This window comes from Carcharhinus amblyrhynchos, chromosome 19, assembly GCF_965287045.1.
Source record: "Carcharhinus amblyrhynchos chromosome 19, sCarAmb.v2.hapA, whole genome shotgun sequence".
NCBI classification, from domain to species: Eukaryota; Metazoa; Chordata; class Chondrichthyes; order Carcharhiniformes; family Carcharhinidae; genus Carcharhinus; species Carcharhinus amblyrhynchos.
The window spans coordinates 26,227,689-26,250,139 of record NC_137342.1 but is presented as its reverse complement, the minus strand read 5'-3'; the positions used below and the strand labels follow the sequence as shown (position 1 = coordinate 26,250,139).

The window sequence follows — 22,451 nt, the reverse complement described above, 5'->3', positions numbered from 1 at the left end:
GGATCACTACTCCTACTGGACTGCTCAAAACTGCTTCAGAAAAATCTATTTTATAAAGGCCCCATTTCTTCTCTGACTGGACTTTCCAGCTTCACCTTAGCTTTTGGTCTAAATAACACCCATTTCCAAAATATTATCTTCCCTCTTTACAAATGCCAACCTGTAGCCAACCCTGCCAAATCCTTCTGGCCTAACTCCCACAACAGTTCAAACTTCTGGCAGTATGTCAGCAACATGGAAGCCCCGGTTCAAGTTTTCTAGGTTTGCTTTGATTATCCTCACCATGTGATGGCTTGCTGCATTTGAGTCTCAACTGGACTTTCCATAGACAAAAAACTATGGAAGACATGCAGCTTTAAATTTTCATTTTTTCTCACCACCAGTTTTTGTCCAATTCCAAAATGTGTTTTCCAAATTAATCATGCATTATATACAGAAGGAAGATGATAACGGGCTTGGTACAAGATGCTTTGCTTGTTGTTAACTCTTTCAAACTGAATTTTACACTTTCAGGCCTCAGAGCCAAGAACATAATTAGTATTTCTGGTTTGAGAAAAAGGTAATTTCATCGAGTCATCTGCTATATTTTGAATTAATAAGAGGAGCTATACATGAACACAGTAATTTATGTGTATTATATGTGAATCTCAATGTATTTGTTTCAATGCTACTCATCACAAAATCAAGACAAAATTTTTGCAGGTGAAGGATTATGGCAGATTTTACCTCATTAATTCTTGAATATTTAATAGATTATTCCAGTTCTTCTCAATGCCAGGTATGTGGCCCATTCCAACAACTCCTACCACAACAGATGGTATTTGCTGGCTAGACTCAGCTGTGGGGTGAATAGAAAAATAACTTATTAGATCCTATAATAATTGCAGTGTAACCCAATAATCAATCCTTTTAACTGGATAAAATGGAAAATTACACCAAATTGCACAATTGTCCTACTGTACACAATCTTGTCAATTAAAAATACTGACCATAACAAATATATTTACATATCCAGTGACTGCTTAGGCTACACAATGAAAAACAATTTTGATGCACGCACCCATAACTCAGTTCCAATCATTAGATCTGTTGCTTTTCACTGCAGTCATGTCAAACCGTAATAGCACGTATACTAATCTTTGGCAGAGCTGCATAAAACTTGTCAATAACTAGATTTCCTCTGTAAGAAGTCTCACAACACCAGCTTAAAGTCCAACAGGTTTATTTGGTAGCACGAGCTTTTGGTGCACAGGCTGTTCATCAGGTGAGTGATGAAGGGGCAGCGCTCCAAAAGCTCGTGCTACCAAATAAACCTATTAGACTTTAACCTGGTGTTGTGAGACTTCTACCCCTGTCCAACACCGACATCTCCACATCATAGATTACAATGCACACACTCATGATAGCTTAACCTGTCCTAAATTCTGGGACTTTCACACCTTTTAATCACTCATTGCCACAGAGTGGGAACAGGAATAGGCCATTCAGCCCCTCAAACCTGTTCAATGAAGTGGAAAACCTAAATAAAGTGACTCCAAACACTGCAATTGCTTGTGGAGAATTTTGGCCATAACCTGGGACCAATTATTCTTGTTGATTCCTATGTTCAAAACCTTCCCTGCATTCTGTATCACACCTGAAAAAGCATTCCAACAAAATTACTGAGATAGGATTTATGGAATGAATAGTTTATTTCCCCATTGACAATCCCACTTTACATGGTCTACATACTGGAGAAAAAGAGTACTAGATGACTGCAAGAGAAGCCAGCAACACCAGGTCTTTCCAGCCTTACTCTTTCAGCAGGATCTGGAGACTCCGGAACAATTTGAGAATTTTCCCAGGAACCTGAATATTCGTGGGTCCCTATTCATCTCTTATTTCCCTGAAGGCATGGATCTTAGCTGCAGTTTGGTTTCACACACAATAGCAATTGGTCACTGTCTCATCCAAATCCAAATAATCCTTCATGAGTTTTAACTGCTTATTGACAGACTAAGTGGAAACAAAAAAAATCACCATGAAGCCCCGTCATTCCACTAATGCACTTCCAGCAGAGGTCACGGAGTAGCATTCGATAGAAATAACCCTGGGTGAGGCAACGTATAGTATGCTGCTGTTGCCTTGGTCGAAATCAGCTAAATCAACAGGGTTTAGAGACCAAGCCTTGGAATGTGCTGGGTAGCAGCACAACCAGAGTTAGCCACCAGGGAGACTTGTATATTTGAGGGTTAAACACAATGCCAATGAGAATTCCAAGTACAGGCAACAATATCTTAATGTAGGCTGCTTTATATGCTTACGTCCTAAAGCCAGAGGTAGTTCTAATGGCTTTGCTGCCTGCTTCAGCATGTATGCTAGATAAACATCTCGTTCGGCAACAATTGTACGGTGAAGGTCAGGAAACTCTCCAATCATTTCAGACATCATCTGCTCCAGGAGATCTTTTTGTTTGCACTTTTCTACGTCATCTTTACTGAAACAGATAGATTAGTTAAAAATTTATGGACAAACATTTTCCTACCATTATTTTTCTCTTTTTGTCTAATTTCTTTTAATGCTTTCAAAAAAAACCCCCTTTCATATCCAATTCATTATTGCACGTCTATCATGCATTTAATCTATAGTTTTACAAAGCAGTCCTACACCCTCACTGTAGAAATGGAAGTAGGAGGTGAATAAGAGGGCAGGAAATATATGTTGGTTGGTTGGAATGAGCCTTGATGCTCTCTTCAAGGATCAGCCTTTCGTCATATATTTGGATAAAATAATAGTTATATATCCAAGTTTGCAGATGATTCTAAATTTGGAGTAGGTTGCATACACATGAGCAGAGTTACAACATAAATAGCCACACACTAAGAAGCGCTGAGGGATTTAAACATCCATGTATAAAAACTACTGAAAACTATTTACATAGCTACAGTAAACAATCAGAAAAGCTAATGATATAATGGTTTTCATTTTAAAGGGGTTAAATAAAAAGGAGACCAAGTTATCTTTCAGTTGCATAGATCCCTTGGCCAGAAACTTTTGGGGCACTATAACTTAAAGGACTTTAGCCTTAGAGAATGCCCCAGAATTATGACAGGTTGCATAAATTTAGTTTATTTTCCCATGAGTTTAGAATATTTAGACTGTTTGAATTGAAGTGATTAAATATGGCAGCATCAGAAATGATCTTCCAATTATTAGCTGAAAGAATAATGCAGCAAGAGTTCACATTTTCAAAATTTACTCTAACGAATGACTAAAAGCACCATGAACTAAACACTTTTCTTTTTGGACTTATACTTTAAGCTATAAAAAGGAAAGCACCCATTTTATAATCATCACCCATCGCACTGCTCAGGAATTAGTCCTTGTATCAAGCAGTCCACAGTTCCAGTGGGTTCCTTGTATTCCCATTTTGTCACGGAGTAATTTCAAGTGACCACTTTCAGATACTTCCTTTAGATTTCAGAGATTTTCTTAAATCCAAAACCAGCAATAAAGCCTGTTCTGAGTAGTCTTTTCCCCAATGGCCATACCAGGACCAATATCCCAGAATCTTGGATACGTCTGCATCTCTTCAAGTAGAGACTGTCTCCCTCCCACATCTGGCAGTGACAGATCACAAAGCAGGCTCGTCTCTCTGCTGATCCTAGAACTGCTGTTGCTTGTCTCTAACATTCACTGATTTGTAGGAGAGTCCTATGCCCCGATCTCAAAAATGACTTCCTCTGCTCTCTTCCTCATGGCAATGTGAAACACATTAACCTCACATTCAGGTGGAACTGTTAGTGATCTTGGGCTCCACTTTCCTCCACCTTCGAAGTAAACGGACAGTTTACAGCATAACTGTTTAAAACATGGCACCTTGAACACTTCTCTGGAACTTTGAGACTCTTAAACATAGAGACTGCTGCCATTGTCTCCAAGTGCAAGAAAAATAATCTAAGCCTTTTTTTGATGTCTAAAAATTAAAACACACAGATTTGCTGTCAGGCAGACTGCAAAACAGATCACATGTCCCTTAATTTACCCTAAATTTAATGCTTCAGCCCCAAAATGTAGTTTTATAATCCTCACAACTGTTACAAGATCATGACTGAGATTTTTATTACTAAGGGTATCACGTGTTATGGAGGTAATTCGAGTTGAGGAGTAGTACCAATCAGCCATAATCTAATGGAATGATAGAACAGGTTTAAAGAGCTGAATAGCCTACTCTGTCCCATTATAAACTGCAAGACGAAAGGTTAAATGATTTATCAAGATGATTTCAATCCTGAAAAATTACTAAATTAGCATACAATAGATGTATCTGTACAACAATAATGTAATCATATCAGATACAATGGCTCTATGTTTGCTAGAAGTCAGAAATTGTGATGGTCACTCATGGCATGAACAGTTATATTAGGACTTATTTAACAAGGAAAATATTTTTAGCTTAATCACAAAATAAAAGATTAACATGACCATGTCTAAGGAAGGCTCCACCCATTGATGTTGATGGAATGTTTTAAGTTTACTATTTTTTTCAGATCCTGATCTCATATTTCAAGAAAACACCACAGTGTTGTATAATTTAAATTGTTGAGTTATAAGTGGCAAGATTGAAGCATGCAAGTCCCAGAAATTATGAAGTATTTATTCATACCTGATAGGATCAGACAGGAAACAGAGGCCCCAGGCTAATTTGACCTTTTGCCAGATGGAAAGTGCAGCAATGGCCCTTTTAAAAGTGATGGGGATGGGCCTATCCCCAAGGTGAAACTTACAAAAAGGCACTTTTCCAGCCTGAAACACAGAAAATTTGAGAGATTTTTGAACTGCATGTTTCATAAAGGTTTGCATGTCAATACGCCATTTAGTATCCAGAAACCTTTATTCCAAAATAGGTGACCATTACATATATGATCAAAAGGACATCACTCCTTTTCTTGCAAGTCTTGACTCTATGGGAATACTCGCACTTCAAAGTGTTCAAGCTTCACTTAAACTTGAGCACAATCTAGACTGGCAGAGCAATACAGTATTAAGGGAGTACTGTTGAAGGTGTCGTCTTTTAGATGTGACGAGAGGATCGTTGCAGGAACATAATACCCTAATAGCTATGTTAATTGATAAGTAATCTACAATCATGAATTGATATTGCAAGCAATCTAAGTTCATAACTGATCATGACAGTTTGAGAATTGGAATTCTATTTAAAGATGGAAATAAAAAGCTGTTGCCAGAGAAAGTGGCCAAGAATCTGTTATAAAAAAAACTAATGACCTTTAGGGTATGAATTCTGATGTCCTTGTTCAAACTGTCCTACATTTGTGACTCCAGTTCCACACAACATGATTGATTCCACCCTCTGAAGTGCCAGCAAGTGATTCAGTTCTATTAAAATCACACTGGAGTAGTTCAAAAAGGCTGTGCATCACCACCATTCAAAGACAATTAAGGAGAAGCAGTGATATTGACCCTATCAGTCAGTGATGCTCATATTCAGAGAGTGAGTTAAAAATATCCAATGGTTGTATTCAAACAGCAGTATGGAAGTCTTGGCCAACATTCATTACTCATTAAACACCACTGAAACATAACATTAAGATGTTGCTTATAGAATAATTTATATTATAGCTATTCCACATACTCTTTTGAATAAATGAAACTCAAATTTGTAAGACCTTAATGTTCAATCCAAATACACATTCAATTTACCAATAAATCTTGCTGAAATACATTACTCAAAATAAATGTCAGTTTATTGCATTTTACTGTTGTTGTGGTCAGAATATATGAGCATGAGTAGAGGCTTCTCAATTTCGAGAGACACATTAGCTTATACAGCTGAATGCCTACCTCCTTGAAGGCCTCCCTGAATTCGCCTCCTGGGGCCATACCCAGCTGTTCAGTGATGTGAGCAGAGACCTTCAACAACAGCATCTGCATTAATCCAGACATTACTCCATTCTGTTAAAACATAAATGCAAAAATTCTTGTTAAGTAGCTAAAAGAAGCATTTTGGTACTCACCATTACATTTAGCTAAAGCATCTTGTTTTCATCAAAAAGTATCAAAAGGATATAACACTGACCACTACTTAAATTACCTATTAGTGTTTAAAACGCCAATTTTTACAGATAACTGGCACTGCATGAACAACCTGTAAAAATATTTCTTTAAAAAGAATACCCCCTTTATTCTTTACAAAGGTTGACTGAGAAATTTATCTAGACTTTTGTGGGAAAGAACTAGAACAACATAAGAACATAAGAAATAGGAGCAGGAGTAGGCCATCTAGCCCTACAATAAGATCATGGCTGATCAGAAGTGGCTCAGTTCCACTTTCCCGTTTTCTCCCCATAACCCTTAATTCCCTTGTCTGTCAAAAACCTATCTACCCGTGTCTTAAATATATTTAGCGAGGTAGCCTCCACCACATCAACGGGCAGAGAATTCCAGAGATTCACCACCCTTTGAGTGAAGAAGTTCCTCCTCAACTCCGTTCTAAACTGCTCCCCCCTCAACTTTATCTTGAGAAGTGTGTCCCGGGAAGGTAAACCTGTGCATCTGAAAGCAACCTCAGGTTGGTTTCAAAAGGGCTTTCATTTTGCTGACTGCCAAGTTTACCGTTTTCTTTTCCATTCAAAAAGCTAACTCTTAGAAGAGCATAGAAGCATTCTACAAATAAGAACGGGAATAAGATCAGGAGACCCAAAGTCAATTTTAATTTCTCTGTGCACTTCAAAATTAAACTGCACCATTGATATATGTAGACAAGTTCTATTCCTCCCTGAAAACAATCAAGGGATAAGGGAAACAAAGCCATTTAATAAAATTGGTGAATCTAGATGTACAAAATAAATTTAAAAAAAATTTAAACAGAATCTTGGATTCAAATTAATTTGCAAGAACCTAAATTGGGTGACAAAAATCTTTCTCATTCAATGTTACTGGAATTTTTTGAATAATATTTGAAATAAGGAAATTTGGCATGTCTGCTACAACTCTCACCAACTTCTACAAATGCACCACAGAAAACATTCTTTCCAGTTGTATCACAGCTTGCTGTGGCTCCTGCTCTGCCCAAGATCACAAAAAAAAACTACAAAGGGTCGCAAATGGAGCTCAGTCCATCACTCAAAACCAGCCTCCCATCCACTGACACTATCTACACTTCCCACTGGAAATAATCAAGGACCTCCATCGGGAAAAAGATATAAAAGCCTCAGATCACGTATCAGCTCAAAAACAGCTTCTTCCCCACTGCCAGACTTTTGAATAAACCTAATTCGCATTAAGTTGATCTTTTTCTACACTCTAGCTGTGACTGTAATGCTACAGTCTGCACTCTCTCCTTTCCTTCCCTATGTACAATATGCATTGTCTGCATAGTGTGCAAGAAACAAAACGTTTCACTGTATACTGATACGTGTGACAATAATAAATCAAATATCAAAAAGGAAAAAGCAGAGTATAATTAGCTTTATGGGGGAAGAGGGGGCAGAGAGAAAAGAAAGACAAAAGAGGAAAGATAAAGTAGAGGAAAAGACAGGCAAGGGAGAGAGAGAGAGAGAGAGAGAGACAGAGGCTATACAAAGGAGAAAGGCAGGAGAAGGACTAAACTTGTAGAGTGTCATTCACATTCCAAAATGCTCTGCAGGCAACAAATTACTTTTGAACTACAGTCAATGTATTTTTTTAGGCAAACACGAGAGTCTAAAAACAACAATATAATGAATAATATGTTAACCTGTGTTTGGTGGTGCAAGCTGACAGAAAAATTTTGGCCAGCAGTGAGATACCATGGTCTTAACAGTGCAATAAGATATTTTGAGAGGCTTGTTTCACCTGAAGGTCAGCATCTCAAATCATGCAATGCACCCAAGTGCTGCAGTGAAGTATCAGCCCAGATTTTTTATTTAGATGTTGAAGTGAGCCATAAATCCTGAAATTCTCTAACTAAAGAGCTTATAGTGCCATCACAGAGGCAAGTTTGACAATGAAGATTGATGGGACTGAACAAGTTGTCACAGCACATTTCTGGCATATGCATCTGGTACTTTGTCACTGAAGTGACAATTTAGAATGCATTGCGGCATTCTGTAAACATATTAAAAACACCATCGAGGAGGATAATAAAGTGCAATTTTCAAATTTAAACCTACTCAAGTAACATAACTATCTCTAAATGGAGTTTGAGTATAGGTACTACCTGCTTTCATCTTCAAAAGAAATTCAATTACCACATGATGAAATTCCAATAATATAATGTTATTGAAGTGAGGCCGAATTCATTTATTTTTAAATACATATGAATTAAACTTAACAATGCTTCCATGTATAAGATTCAATAAACACTACTTAAGCTATTTATTTAAAAAAAGTGAATTGCGAATTTGAAACTATTTTGATCTCACATTAAACATGTTAAAATACACCTGGAAAGTGGAACATATTCACCTCAAGATTAACTGACTTTCACTGCTGTATAGGACATGGAGATAGAAAATTGAGATTGTTAAAATGTCACGGAAAATGGAGAATATGGATGCTTAAGCACAAGGATTGGCAGCACATTTTAGGTAAGACTTGAGATCAGAAGTAACTATTTGTCCTCAAAAGAAAGATTCCTGGCAAATGGAACTGGTGCTATTCCGTTAAATTCTAAAAAAGGTCACCTTGTTTGGATTGAAAAACACGTTTAAAATAAGCAAAGATGATCAAATGTCAAACAAATATCACATGGATGGCAGCAAGGTGGTCAGTACTGCTGCCTCACAGTGCCAGGGTGCCAGATTCAATTCCCAGCTTGGGTGCCGAATCTGCACATTCTTCCTGTTGTCTGTGTGGATTTCCTCCAGGTGCTCTAGTTTCTTCCCACAAAACATGCTTGTTAGGTGCATTGGCGGTGCTAAGTTTTCTCTGAGTGTACCCAAACAGGTGCCAGAGTGTGGCAACTAGGGAATTTTCAGAGTAACTTCATTGCAGTGTTAGTATAAGCCTACTCGTGATACTAAAATAAACTTAATGGACAGCTAGGAGCATAGAAATATGTGGTCAGGGAAGGTATTGGTCAAGGATAAATTATGCAATATATATTTTAATAGATATTTTGGGAAACAAAATTCAATGCGAACAAGTACGAAGTAAGGAGATCAAAAACAAATTAATCGGTTCTGACAAAAAGTCATAGACTTGAAATGTTAACTCTGATTCTCTACAGATGCTGTCAAACCTGCTAAGTGATTCTCGCATTTTCTGTTATTATTTCAGATTTCCAGCATTCATAGTTTTTGCATTTGAGAAAGTCTTCTCTGGTGTAAACAAACTCAGTTTCTCTGAGCAAAGGTATTTTATGCCAGGTACTAGATGGATAATTCTTTGGTGCACTTTTGCTGGTGTCAATATGTACTTATTGTAATATTGTGACCAGAACTATAGCATTACTACAGATGGGGATGAAGTAATGAATGGGTCTGTGAGCTATTCAACCAAGAAACAATCCAAAGCAAGATCAAGAAAAAAAAATGAACATTAACACCACAAAGTTGAATGGGTTAGTGTGCAAGATACATCGATGGAAAACAACTGGGGATATTGATCGCCAGGTTGTTGAATCACCTGCAAATGCAACAGCAGCCAAGACAAATTGAATCTGTGATACAGCTCAACACCATTACTTCATCCACATCTGCAGTAATGTTACAGTTCTGGTCACAACATGAGCATAAACTGACATCAGTAAAAGTGCAGCAAAGGATTATCCATATACAGTCTGGTAGTTTCTTTTAGTTCAGATATTCAATTAGATTATTTTCACTTGGAGAAGACTGAAATATTCAAGATCCTGAAGGGTATAATCATAATCTGACATGAAACCAAGGAGACATGGGATAAAAATCAGATACAACGGGGCGGGAACACACACACACACACACACACACAAATGTTTTGAATGCAGTGCCAAAACTGAAAACAAGGCTTTATAACTTTAGTCTTAAAAGACCCAGTATTTGGCAAAGCAATGACTTGAGGGAAATGGGCAGCAAATGCCGTACTGCTTTTGAACTCAGGGATTGGTCCAATGAATTAAAAGTTTTTTCTAGTTGTCTATACTTACCTAACTTTCACATTTTTGCATGATTCATCTTTGAGAAAAACAGGGAAAAACTTTGCAGTACATTACTCTGGGAAGGAAATAGGTCAGAGTCCATGAGAGAGACTGTGGTCTGCACATAGAATAGCAACTTGCAGAAGAGGGGCATTCAACCCATTATTCCTCTTCTGGCTCTTTGAAGGAGCTGTCCAACATAGTCTCACAATCCAGTATCTCCCCCATAACTCTGCAACCAGCTCTCTTCAAATTGATTTTTGTTTTAAATCCCATATTTTCTTACACACACTAACTTACTTTTTCTGTACACTGGTTCTGCACGATTCCTCAGTTTACAATGTATTTTCTCACCTGTTCCAACCAGCATAAAATGCTGGAATTATTTCTGAATGCCTTATTGCTACCTTTCATTGGTATTGAAAATAGAAAGATCAGGCTAAAGAGAGTACCTGTTTTATAGCTTGTTGCAACTTGTCCAGATTGATTTCTCTGGCTTCCTTTAGTAATGTCTTTTCATCCATCTTGAGCATGGAGACTCTGTACTGACACAGTTCCACAACCACCACATCTGGCTGTACTTCTTGAATAGTCTAGAACAAAATACAAGGTGATGAACACCATGCTTACAGGAATGTGCTTGCAACAGGAAGAAGTTACTAATGTGGGTTCACAATCCTGAAGGAGAACCAACTGGAATCCATGAGCTGCTCCAAAGGAAATGTGTTAGCACTGAATACCTACTGAATGTCTTAATTCACAGTCGTGCTATTTTAAGTAGGTGTATAAAGTGCTCAGGTATTTTGATTTGAAAGGAATGGGTTGTTTTCGCTAGAAAGAAGGCGGCTAAGAGGGGATCTTATTGAAACATATAAGATGATTAGAGGTTTAGATAGGGTGGACAGTGATAGCCTTTTTCCTCGGATGGAGAAAGCTAGCACGAGGGGGCATGGCTTTAAATTAAGGGGGGGGTAGTTATAGGACGGATGTCAGGGGTAGGTTCTTTACCCAGAGGGTGGTGAGGGATTGGAATGCCCTGCCTGCTGCAGTTGTAAATGCGCCTAGTTTGGGGTCGTTTAAGAGATCCGTGGATAGGTTTATGGACGAAAAGGGATTGGTTTAGATTAGTGGGTCATTGTTTTTTAACTGGTCGGCGCAACATCGTGGGCCGAAGGGCCTGTTCTGCGCTGTAACGTTCTATGTTCTATGAATAAAAATTCATTGAAAGGAATAAAAATTCATGTATCTATTTGCAATGAGAATTTCACATCAGTGTGCAATTCCTGTCAACTTTTTTGACACCATTATAAATCCTCAGGTCCACAAATGTGATGTAAATTGCCACATTTGAACTTGTTACATGGCACTACCAGACCTACCAGTCACGGCACTTTATCATCTTAGTCTTACACACCCTGATGAACTAGGGAGTGTAAGACTAAGATGCCACACATAGTTCGGACATCAACAGTGTGCAATTAGTTTCTTTCATTACATATCCACAGAAGCCACAACTGTGGTAATACATATGTTCACAATTATTTCATTCACCCATTACTGGTACCCAGTATAAAAATCTGCTTTCCTACTTCGTGAAAAGGAAGATGCCCATCTTTGTGCCAATGCATACAGGATAGGTGCTTGTAGCTGCTACTGTTTAATATTTTCCAGTGGCCACACTTCATGCAACAGCTTGAATTTTTAGTGTTGGCAGATTATTCAACCACAATTTGCTGATCCCAAACCTGCACTCACTCAACAGGTATTGCTTAAATACAGTAAAGAGCAGGAAGCCAAAATGATTGTCCAACACTATTTTGAGTCAATTGCAACACTTCTCCCATTCAGGAGATCAGAACAAGGGCATTTTTAAAATCTGAAGCTATCTGGTGATATAAAACTCCATCAGCTATAACCAAATAATTCAACAGCTTTATTGCATTTTATGGCAGAATCAACTTGTACAGTGATAATACAAACAGCAGGTTGCCACTTATCCAAACAGGCCAGGAAACATAACTGTTTGGGTAACTGAATAATTCAGAGAAATTATCACAAGTTACTTATTATGTAATAGTGCAAAGTAAATAAATATTAACAGTATGAGAGAATGACATTATGAAACTAATAATAAACAAACATAATATGCAAGACACATTGTGAGAAATAACTGGTTCAATTACTCTGCATTCTGCTTAGTAAGATCAAAAATGACATGGGCTAATCTTCAAACAAATTGTACTCCCACCATCCCTCAGCATAACTAACTCCTTTTAAAACTAGTATGAGAAAGTACATTCCTAACAAGCTAAGGCAATACCCTACGACCATACTTTACCGCAAACAGTGCAGAAGGAGGCCATTCGGCCCATAAAGTCTGCACCGACCACAATTCCACCCTGGCCCTACCACTATATCCGTACATATTTACCCGCTGAACCCTCTAACCTACGCAACTCACAGCTCTAAGGGGCAATTTTTTTTTAGCATGGCCAATCAACCTAACCTGCACATCTCTGGGCTGTGGGAGGAAACTGGAGCACCCGGAGGAAACCTACGCAGATACGAGGAGAAGGTGCAAACTCCACACAGACAGTGACCCAAGCCAGGAATTGAACCCAGGTCCCTGGAGCTATGAAGCAGCAGTACTAAACAGTGTGCCACCATGCCGCCCACAGATGTACAGTGACAAACAGCATTTCTTGATTACAATAAATCTATTGAAATGAAAGTGCACTCCCCGCATTATTAACGCAGAACTCAAACACTGTGGCAAGTTTAATTTCAGGAATAAGTATCACCAAAGATTTTAATATATGGCCACGTTTCTGCCTCAAGTGTGGCTGTATATCACTGAATGAAAACAGGAACGGTGAAAGTGGGTACTGAATTAGGACTGCAATCCCCCTCCAGCCCACAACTAAAACACTAATCTCAAAACTGGTCAGAGGTTGTTTTGCAGTAAATTAGAACATTCACAATGCACGTTGCAATTGTACAAGAATCAAAATCTTATTGCTTCAGTATTATCCTTTGTTTAAATTCTTTGGATCAGCTCAGACAATTTTGTTCCCCCAAAACGTTACATTTTCCATTTTTACCTTTACAACATCTTTTCTGCTACTCTCACTGAAATGGGCTGTGCCAACTAGGTAGACTTTACAGCCATCTTCGGTGCCAAGTTCAGTGACAGTTTCTGGTAGATTTGGTTTCCCTTGTCTTTTTCGCATCTTCATCTCCCACAGAAGTTTAAAAGCATCTTCATCTGCTGTAAGTAAGTAAATATGTTCAGAAATGTGTCCATCACACTGGCATGTGATAGCAAAATTGTAACTCTGAGCTGCACTGAACCGTGCACCACACTGCAGCCTCCAACTGCTAATTGTAGGAGACTACACAAATTTCCTTAAATTCCCTTATCAGGTGACTGACATGTTATGATGACCGAACTCTTAAGACAACACAAGTTTCTGAGTAATTAATTTTTTTTCAGGTTAACATTTAAAGGTATTGCAAATTAACATCAAACTCCACAATAAAGTTACAGGGGGGACTTCATCCTGGGTCTACTGACTTCATGGGTAACAAAGCTGTGCGAATGTTTTTTGAGCGATAGCATGTCAATGGTTAATACAGCCAATCCAGTTTATTTTTGCATTTAAACTAAGGACTACAAGGATCGAAAGCTTCAAATTTTTAGGTGTTCAGATCACCAGCAACCTGTCCTGGTCCCCCCATGCTGACATGAAGAAAGCCCACCAACGCCTCTACTTTCTCAGAAGACGAAGGAAATTTGGCATGTCAGCTACGACTCTCACAAACTTTTACAGATGCACTATTGAAAGCATTCTTTCTGGTTGTATCACAGCTTAGAATGGCTCCTGCTCTGTCCAAGACTGCAACGAACTACAAAAGGTCATGAACGTAGCCCAATGTATCATGCAAACCAGCCTTCCATCCATTGACTCTGTCTACATTTACTGCTGCCTTGGCAAAGCAGCCAGCATAATTAAGGACCCTATGCTTTCCAGACATTCACTCTTTCACTATCTTCTGTTGGAAAAAAGATACAGCAGTCTGAAGTCACGTACCAACCGACTCAAAAGCTGCTTTTTCCCTGCTGCTGTCAGACTTTTGAATGGACTTATCTTGCATTAAGTTGATTTTTCTCTACACCCTAGTTATGACTGTAACATTACATTCTGCACTCTCTCGTTTCCTTCTCTATGAACAATATGCTTTGTCTGCAGAGCGCGCAAGAAACAATACTTTTCACTGTATGTTAATACATATGACAATAATAAATCAAATCAAATGCTTGGAAAATAGTGACTTAAGAGATATCAATAAATGATACACTAATAAAGCACTGACTTAGGTCTAAGTCTCAAAATCAAGTATATGAACCAACATCCAAAGGGGCCTAGAAATCCCAAATTTATTGCTTCAATCTCAGTTATTGAAACAAACTGCAGCAAAATTAACATTATTTTCATCAATTCGTTAATATAAACTTGGTAAAGGAAAGAGAGGAACAAGTAGTAAAACCTTGCTTTCTGTTTCAGTCTGAAAGGTTGATGTGTGAGAAAGCAACAAATACTTCATTTTCCTGCAACTATAAACTGTGATAAACACATCACAGCCACCACCAGCTGTGCCCTCTTCAGTCGTTTGATCTCGTTTTTGTTTTGCAAAGCAAAATATGGCCCGACTATGTTGAAGATTGTCAAAAAAAAATTTCTGAACGCAGCAATTTTGCCAGTGGAAAACAAATGTGAAATCCTGAAGCAACTGTAATATGCATGAGGTGCATTATTAACACAACAGAGGACAGTGGACTTCAATATGCTTTAATAAGGTATTTTTAAGGTTTAGTAGTAACTCAGTTTCCCTAATACTAATTAATTAGTAATTAATAATTAGTTCAAGAGTCTCGATTAAAATTCAAGGTTCAACTTGGAAGTGTTAAATAAAAAGAGTGAAATAATAGTTCGCCAATACTTCCTGGTTCAGATCATTCACGATGAGCATATTGAGACAAATAGAAATTTGATCCAGATTACAACTTATAAGGACCACTTGCTGATGGTTCCTTAGCTAAAGTTGGCTGAGCACTTTGCTCCCAAACCAGAATGACAGGTCTTTTTTGGTAGACAAAATAAAAATTTAAAGATCCCCAAATCAGTAATAGTGTTTTTTATAGATGTTATTTTAATTTAAAAGTATTAAATTACTTCAACCTCTTTTGGGTGGATAAAACAGGAGATAGTGGGAGAAAATTTCTTCCATGGTAGTTACTCCTTTCTACACAAGTGCAAAGAGCTAAATTGCTCTTGTAGAGAGGCACGATGGACTGAATGAGCACAGCAAAGGCGATGGTCATTCTGTGATTCTATCCTTGGATAAAATTGAGAATATTGGTGTGAAAGGGCTAAAAATCTAAGAAAATCATCAACATTGAAAAGATGAAAGGGGATGAAACATATGAGGAAATGGTAATTATAACACAAGCAAAGAAGATGTCAATCAAAAAAGACCATGATCTTAGACACTGGTATATCCTCATGGGATATGGTACTAGTTACAAGAAAACTAACACAAACACATGATATTACAGTAACTTTACCATCTTCCTTTTGGAAAGTAATTACAAAATGCTTACACAAGTTTTGCTGAATATCTGACATATTCTGTGGATCATCATCAGATACTGCTGGGGGTGTCAAGCTTGCCTCTGCCTAGGGGAAAAAAAAACAAAGCTAAGAGAGTTATTTTAAGCTCTTTAAGCTTCTGAAAGCAGTAGATAATTTTCAGTCCTGTTAAACCCCAGATGTTTTGCTTTCAGTGTCATACTAGCATCCAACAACATTAATTGATGCATCGTTTGCAATATTTGTTTCTGTTTCAATACTCATGGAAGTACTGGCCAACAATAATGTATCATTTCAAAGCAAGTAATAGTCATTTATTAAACACTTGCAGATCACTCATCTCAAATGTAAACTACTTTCATCACTTTCCATGTCTTCATTGATTATTAGCGAGCTATATACCGCCATACTATTATAGGGTAAACTTAGTGAGATTTGGTTCCTGATTCAGGGCCTCGTGAGACAGAAACAGTCATTAGAGAATCATTGCTAATTTCCTTGCATCCAACTCACAACACTCAACCTTCCAGTCATTGATTTTAATAGCAGAAAAATCAAGAGCGCTTTGAACCCAGAACATAAATTCTTCGAAGTGAAATCCTACACAGGAAGAACAGAGCAAAATTGATCTGTACATATCCTATGCTGCAGTGTTCTTTTAAATAATAATAATAATATATTTCTGAAGCAACTTGGGAACTTTATGTTAACATAATACAATGAGACAAGATTAATTAATGACCTCACAGTAAAGGATCCTCTAGAGAAGAGTGATCGTAACATGACACATTTTAGAAATATGGGTCTGAAACTGTTGTCATAAACTTAAATAAAGACAATTACAAGGGTGCAAGTCAGAGTTGGCTAACGTAGAATAGGAAAATAAGTTAAAAGGTAGGATGGTAGAGAAGTAATTCCAAATATTTCATAACTCTCAAAGATGTATCCCTTTGAGAAAGAAAAAAGCTATGAGAAGAGTATGCCATCTGTGACTAGTTAAGGAAGTTAAGGACGATACCAAACTGAAAGAAGTGACAAACAATGCTGCAAAGCCGAGTGGTGGGTCAGAAGATTGAGAAAGTTTTAGAAACCAGCAAAGGATGTCTAAAAAAAACAAAGACAAAAAATTGGAGTGTGAGAAAAATCTAGCAAAACATATAAAAACAGTGAAAACTTCTACATGTATATAAAAAGGAAGAATAGCTAAAGTAAGCTCTGGTCTCTTGGGAATTAAAAATGGGAAACAAGGAAATGGCAGAGACATTGAACAAGTATTTTATAAATGTCTTCACAGTATATGACACAGAAAGAATATTAGGAAATGAGAGATAAAAGAAAGATTTAAAATAACCATAAAAGTAATAGGAAAACTATGGGATGAAAGGCTGATAAGTCCCCTGCATCCGATGGCCTGTATCCTATGATCTTAAAAGAAGTGGGTATAGAGATGCTGGTTGCAACCACAGGATCTTAGACATGGGGACAAGCCCTTTGGCCCAAACTGGTTCAAACCAAAACGCCCATCTAAGCTAACCCCATTTGCCTGCATTTGGCCCATATCCCTCTAAACATTTCCTATCAATGTGTCTGTCCAAATGCCTTTTAAATGTTTTCAATGTTCCTGCCTCACTTCCAAAATTTCTTCGATTCTGGAAAGGTCCCAGGGGATTGGAAAACAGCAAATTTAACGCCATTATTCAAGAAAGGAGGGAGATGGAAAGCTGGAAACTTTAGGCTAATCTAAAATCTGTCATTGGGAAAATGCTCAAATCTATTACCAAAGGGGTAGTAGCAGGATATGTAGAAAATTGTAAGACAATCAGACGGAGAAATCATGTTCAACATATTAGGGTTCTTTAAGGATTTAAATATATAGAGTGGATAAAAGGATACCAGTATATGTATTTCAGGGATCAAACAAAAGTTTATTGGACAAGAGCTCTTGGAGTTGGAATGATACTTACTAACATGAATGAGATGCATGGGCTAAATGGATTATTTTCAGGTTGGCAAACTATAACTAGTGATGTGCTAGGCCCCAACTATTTATGATCTATATTAACAACTTGGATGAAATGACTTTATTGTAGCTAAATTTGCTGATGGCATAAAATGGACAGGAAAGCAAGCTGAGAAGAGTACAGAGTCTACAAAAGGATGTTAGATAAGTGGTGAGTGGACAAAAAAACTGGCAGATGGAGTGTAATGTGGGTAAATGTTCACTTTTGCAGTAAAAATAGAAGGCAGCCATTCAGCCCATTGTCTATGTGCTAGCCCTTAGATGGTGCAATTCACCCACTGTCACTCCTCTATCTTTTCCCCTAGGCCTGCAAATTTCTCCTTTTTATATAATTAATTTTTTTTCATATAACGATTTCTTTTGGAAAACTTCTATTGCCCTTCTCTCCATTATACTCTCAGGCAGTGCATTCCAGATAAAGGGGTTTTGTGAGGAAAACTTTAACAGATTGGGTTAGAACAGTCAGAAGAATCAGAAGTGATCTTACTGAAACATTCTGAGGATAGGTGCTGAGAGGATGTCCAGGGGACACGGTTCAGAAATAAATGGTCCCCCATTTAAGATGGGGATGAGGAGGAATTTTCTATGAGTGCTGTTGGCCTTTCAAATTCTCTTCCACAAGGATCAGTTGAGGTTGGGTCATTGAGAATACTTAAAGCTGAGTCATACAGATTTTTGACAAACAAGGGTGTCAAGTGGAGTTAAGGTCATAATCAGATCAGTCATGATCTTACTGAATGGCAGAGGCAGCTTGAGGGGCTGAATGACCTATTACTTGTTCTATTTCTTATTATCTTGCAACTAATTTTCTACTCCCTAACTCAGGGTCAAATATAATAATTCTGCTATTTACTTCACTGAGACCAACTAACAAAGACACAGGATAGACATCCTGGCTGTTGTGCACTGATAAACTAAAGCCATTAGGGACCTTACAAAATATAATAAAACTTTACATTCACCTATTCTTCATTATTTTGCCCACTGTTAAGCAAGGCAGTAATGCATTTTTTGTCTTGTGTGCCAATTTCCCAGCGTAAGTTCTCCTCATTATCAGAAGAAACTGGTGTTTAACTTGGTAGAAGGGAGGACAGAAAAGTACATGACCCAAGGCAGGTATCAACTGTATCTTAAGGATGCATACAAGAGTGAAATCAGTTTCCAGATTAACAGAAATAATTCACTTCATATAGGAACAGGCTAAGGGTTTTGACATATCTAGCACACAGGAATTTATCTCCCCATATTAGCTAAATTCAAAAGATAAAAGCTTCTTGCTATTGGGTTTTTCCACATGAATTAATATATCAATGGGAACATGAGGAATCCACCATCAGCCTTGCTCGGTTAGCCAAGACTGAAATTCAGAACTTTTGCATCTAAAATTATGTAAATAGTCCGCAAGAAACAGACATTCTTTTGAAACTGTAAGATATATGTATATATTTAACCACAAGTTAATGAAACCAGCCCACCTCCCTTTGGTCTTCCTCCATCCCCGAATTACTCTTCACAAAGGCAGTCAACGAGAATCTGTTGGTCAGGACACCAAAAGTTAAATTGTTATACCATGTTATAACATGAGAAATAGGAAGAGAAATGGGCCACATAACTGCTGGAGATTGTCCTGCTAATTTTGTGTCTGATCTGCATATTCCTTGATTGTCTTGGGATCCAAAAATTTATCGATCTCAGTCTTGAATACACAATTTCTGAGAATCCACAGCTCTTTGTGGTAGAGAATGCCAAAGATTCACAGCCTTCAAGTGAAAATACTTCTACTCATTTCGGTCTAAAAAAGCTGTGCCCTTATCTCAAGACCATGCTTATCAGTTCTAGATTCTCCAGTCAAGAGAAGTAACCTCTCAACTGAACATTGCAGCAGTCTGGAGTGAAACAATTCCGATTGATAACTGCTTAATTGCAGTATTTTAATTCCATTAATTAAAACACGGGCCTTCAAATATTGCGACTGAAAACACTAGAAAATGTTCAGTGTTAAGAAAGTGAAAACCATTATCTACTAATTCAATACAAAGAAAGTAATTGGTAGTTTTTGAAACATCATACAGCAACTCGACTTTAGTTGGATGCCAAATTATTAGGCACTTAATTTAAATAAGACACTTGATGACAATTTAACTAGAAGGGAATTGATGAAACAAACACAGAATTCATCACAATAAAGTACTGACTGGGTTTTAGAAACTTCAGGCATCTCTCATTTAAGTATACAACTTAGCATTCAGTGCAAGTCTGTTTAACGCAAGGTGTTGGAATATCATTTATTGACCTTTTTGAAATGTTAATATAGCCCAGATTAATGGAATGAAAATTCACTGTTTCCTATAATGAATATTTGGATTAAGTAGCTTCATTTATACATGTGATAGAGCATTGAATATGTTGCTTTCCAAATCCTATAAAAGATTTTGAAAAGCCAGGACAGGCAGTCAGAAGTCATTATCATGTATAAACCAGTTTTATAGGTCGTCGTAGATTTGAGTATACAAAGCAACTTCAAGAAGTTCAAAAGCAGACATAACCTTCAAGACTTATTTTGCATTACTCCCAATGATATGTGCTTAATAAGTCAGAGAAAGAGATTAGCATATTCAATGTGTGGTTACGATTATATTCATTGGAGTTTAGAAGTGAAAGAGGAGATCTTGTAGAAACGTATAAAATTCTAACAGGGTTAGACAGGGTAGATTGAGAAAGAATGTTCCCGATAGTAGGGGAGTCCAGAATGAGAGGCTCATAGTTTGGGCATAAGAGGTAAACTTTTTAGAACTGAGGCGAGGAGAAATTTCTTCACCCAGAGGGTGGTGAATTTGTGAAATTCACTACCACAGAAAGAAGCTGAGGCCAAAACATTGTCTGATTTCAAGAAGAAAGTAGATACAGGTCTTAGGGCTAAAGGGGTCAAGGGATATGAAAGGGAGGAAGGGGAGAAAAAAAAAATCAGGATATTGAATTTTGATGATCAGCCAAGATCATAATGAATGGTGAGCAGGCTTGAAGGGCCGAATGGCTTACTCCTGCTTCTAGTTTCTATGGAAGGAAGGCACATTGGTGATCCTACACCTAAATTGGAAAACCGCATGCACCTTTGTGAAACTGGTAAATATAGCAGTGGGGAAAATGTGTAGCAATTGAGACATCTGGTTCAAGCTTCTCATCATAGCTAAATTTGCCATAAGAAATAGGAATAGGCTATATGGCCTCTCAAATGTAATCTGCTATGCAACATGATCAGACTTTACTTTATCTGTACTCCACTTAGCTGCCAGTGTTAGTATCCTTTAATTTGATTCCCTCGGAGTCTCAACAAGAGAGAGAGAAGGAAGGTATTCCAAAGATCCTCAATCCTTTGAGTGAACACCTTTCTAAAGTCAGTGGGCCTCGTATCCCAAGGCTATGCTCCCTTTTTTAAGATTTCCAGCCAGGGGAGTCAATCTCTCAAGAGTATATCCTGTCAATTCCATTAGGAATCTTGGATATGTCAATGAAAGCATCTTTCATTCTTCTAAGCTGCAGAGTCTAGGTCTGATTTACTTAGCCTCTCTCTCATTCCAGAAACAAATATAGTGAACCTTTTCCTCCATGGCTAGTATATCCTTTCTTCAGTATGGAGATGTGGTGAAACAGCACACAGTACTTGAGTCGTTAGTCAGTGGAGGCAGTATCATTGAATTTATTCAAGGCTGAGTTAGACAGATTCTTGATAGACAAGAGATTCAAAGGTTATGGGGGAACAGACAGGAAACTGAAATTAGGACCACAACCAGATCAGCCATGATCTTATCAAATGGCACAGCAGGCCAGAAGGGCCAAATGGCCTTCTCCTGAGAACCACTTTCCTAATGGTTCTCTTGAACTCCTTTGTAGATAAGAAGTCTAATTCAGCTTTGAATATATTAAAAATCTGCCCCTGCAATTCCCTGGAGAAGAGAATTCTAAAGACTAACAAACCCCAAGAAGACACATTCTTCCTCACCTTAAGTCTTAAATGGGAGGAATGTATTTTTAAACCTTGCCCTTAGTTCTGGATTCCCCAAAAGAAGAAAACGTCTTCTCAGAAACTACCATTGCCATGTAGTCGTAGCAACACTTCCCCTCTTTCATACATCATTCCCCTTGCAATAAAAACCAACATTCCATTTGCCATACAAATTACTTGCTCTACCTGCAAGCTACATGGAAACCCAGATCCCTTCCATACCTCAGCACTCTCTCTCTATTTAAATATTATGCTTTTCTATTCCTCATACTAAAGTGGAAAACTTCATCCATTACTCCATCTGTCAGATTGTTGCCCACTCAATCTACCCATATCCCTTTGCAGACTCTGTATCCTCCCACAACTTGCTTTCCTATATATTGTCATATTGTCAGCAAATTTGGCTATAATAGTTTGTCCCTTCATTCAAGGCATTAATATAGATCATAAGTAATTGGGGCCTCAGCACTGATCCCTGCAGCAATCCAATAGTTGGTTTGTCAACCTGACAAAGCATAAACAGAACATAAACATGCCAAAGAATAGGTGTTGGAAATAATCATCAGAAGTTTCATGATTGGATTATTTTTCAAATTTAGTGACACCTTGTCACTCATGGTGAAGATTTCAATTTAAATTTGATTTTTGTTTTAAATCACTGCTTTGTAATCCAACAAATGC

The 22,451-nt window shown here is 37.7% G+C and overlaps 1 protein-coding gene across 5 annotated transcripts in view; it reads right to left on the bottom strand.

Moving 5' to 3' along the window:
• Positions 1–22,451, bottom strand: part of trabd (TraB domain containing) — a 33,639-nt gene that overhangs the window by 4,790 nt on the left and 6,398 nt on the right. For 2 of the 5 annotated variants that reach the window (XM_080207385.1, XM_080207386.1), the window contains exons 3-10: positions 19,243–19,300; positions 15,759–15,834; positions 13,198–13,364; positions 10,549–10,689; positions 5,842–5,952; positions 4,646–4,785; positions 2,304–2,476; positions 727–838 (exon numbers count right to left, since the gene is read on the bottom strand). In XM_080207385.1, coding sequence (XP_080063511.1) covers positions 727–838; positions 2,304–2,476; positions 4,646–4,785; positions 5,842–5,952; positions 10,549–10,689; positions 13,198–13,364; positions 15,759–15,834; positions 19,243–19,263 — 941 coding nt within the window. In that variant the 5' untranslated portion in view covers positions 19,264–19,300. The remainder of the gene's footprint in view (positions 1–726; positions 839–2,303; positions 2,477–4,645; positions 4,786–5,841; positions 5,953–10,548; positions 10,690–13,197; positions 13,365–15,758; positions 15,835–19,242; positions 19,301–22,451) is intronic. The other 3 variants (XM_080207388.1, XM_080207390.1, XM_080207387.1) reach the window with 2 other exon arrangements.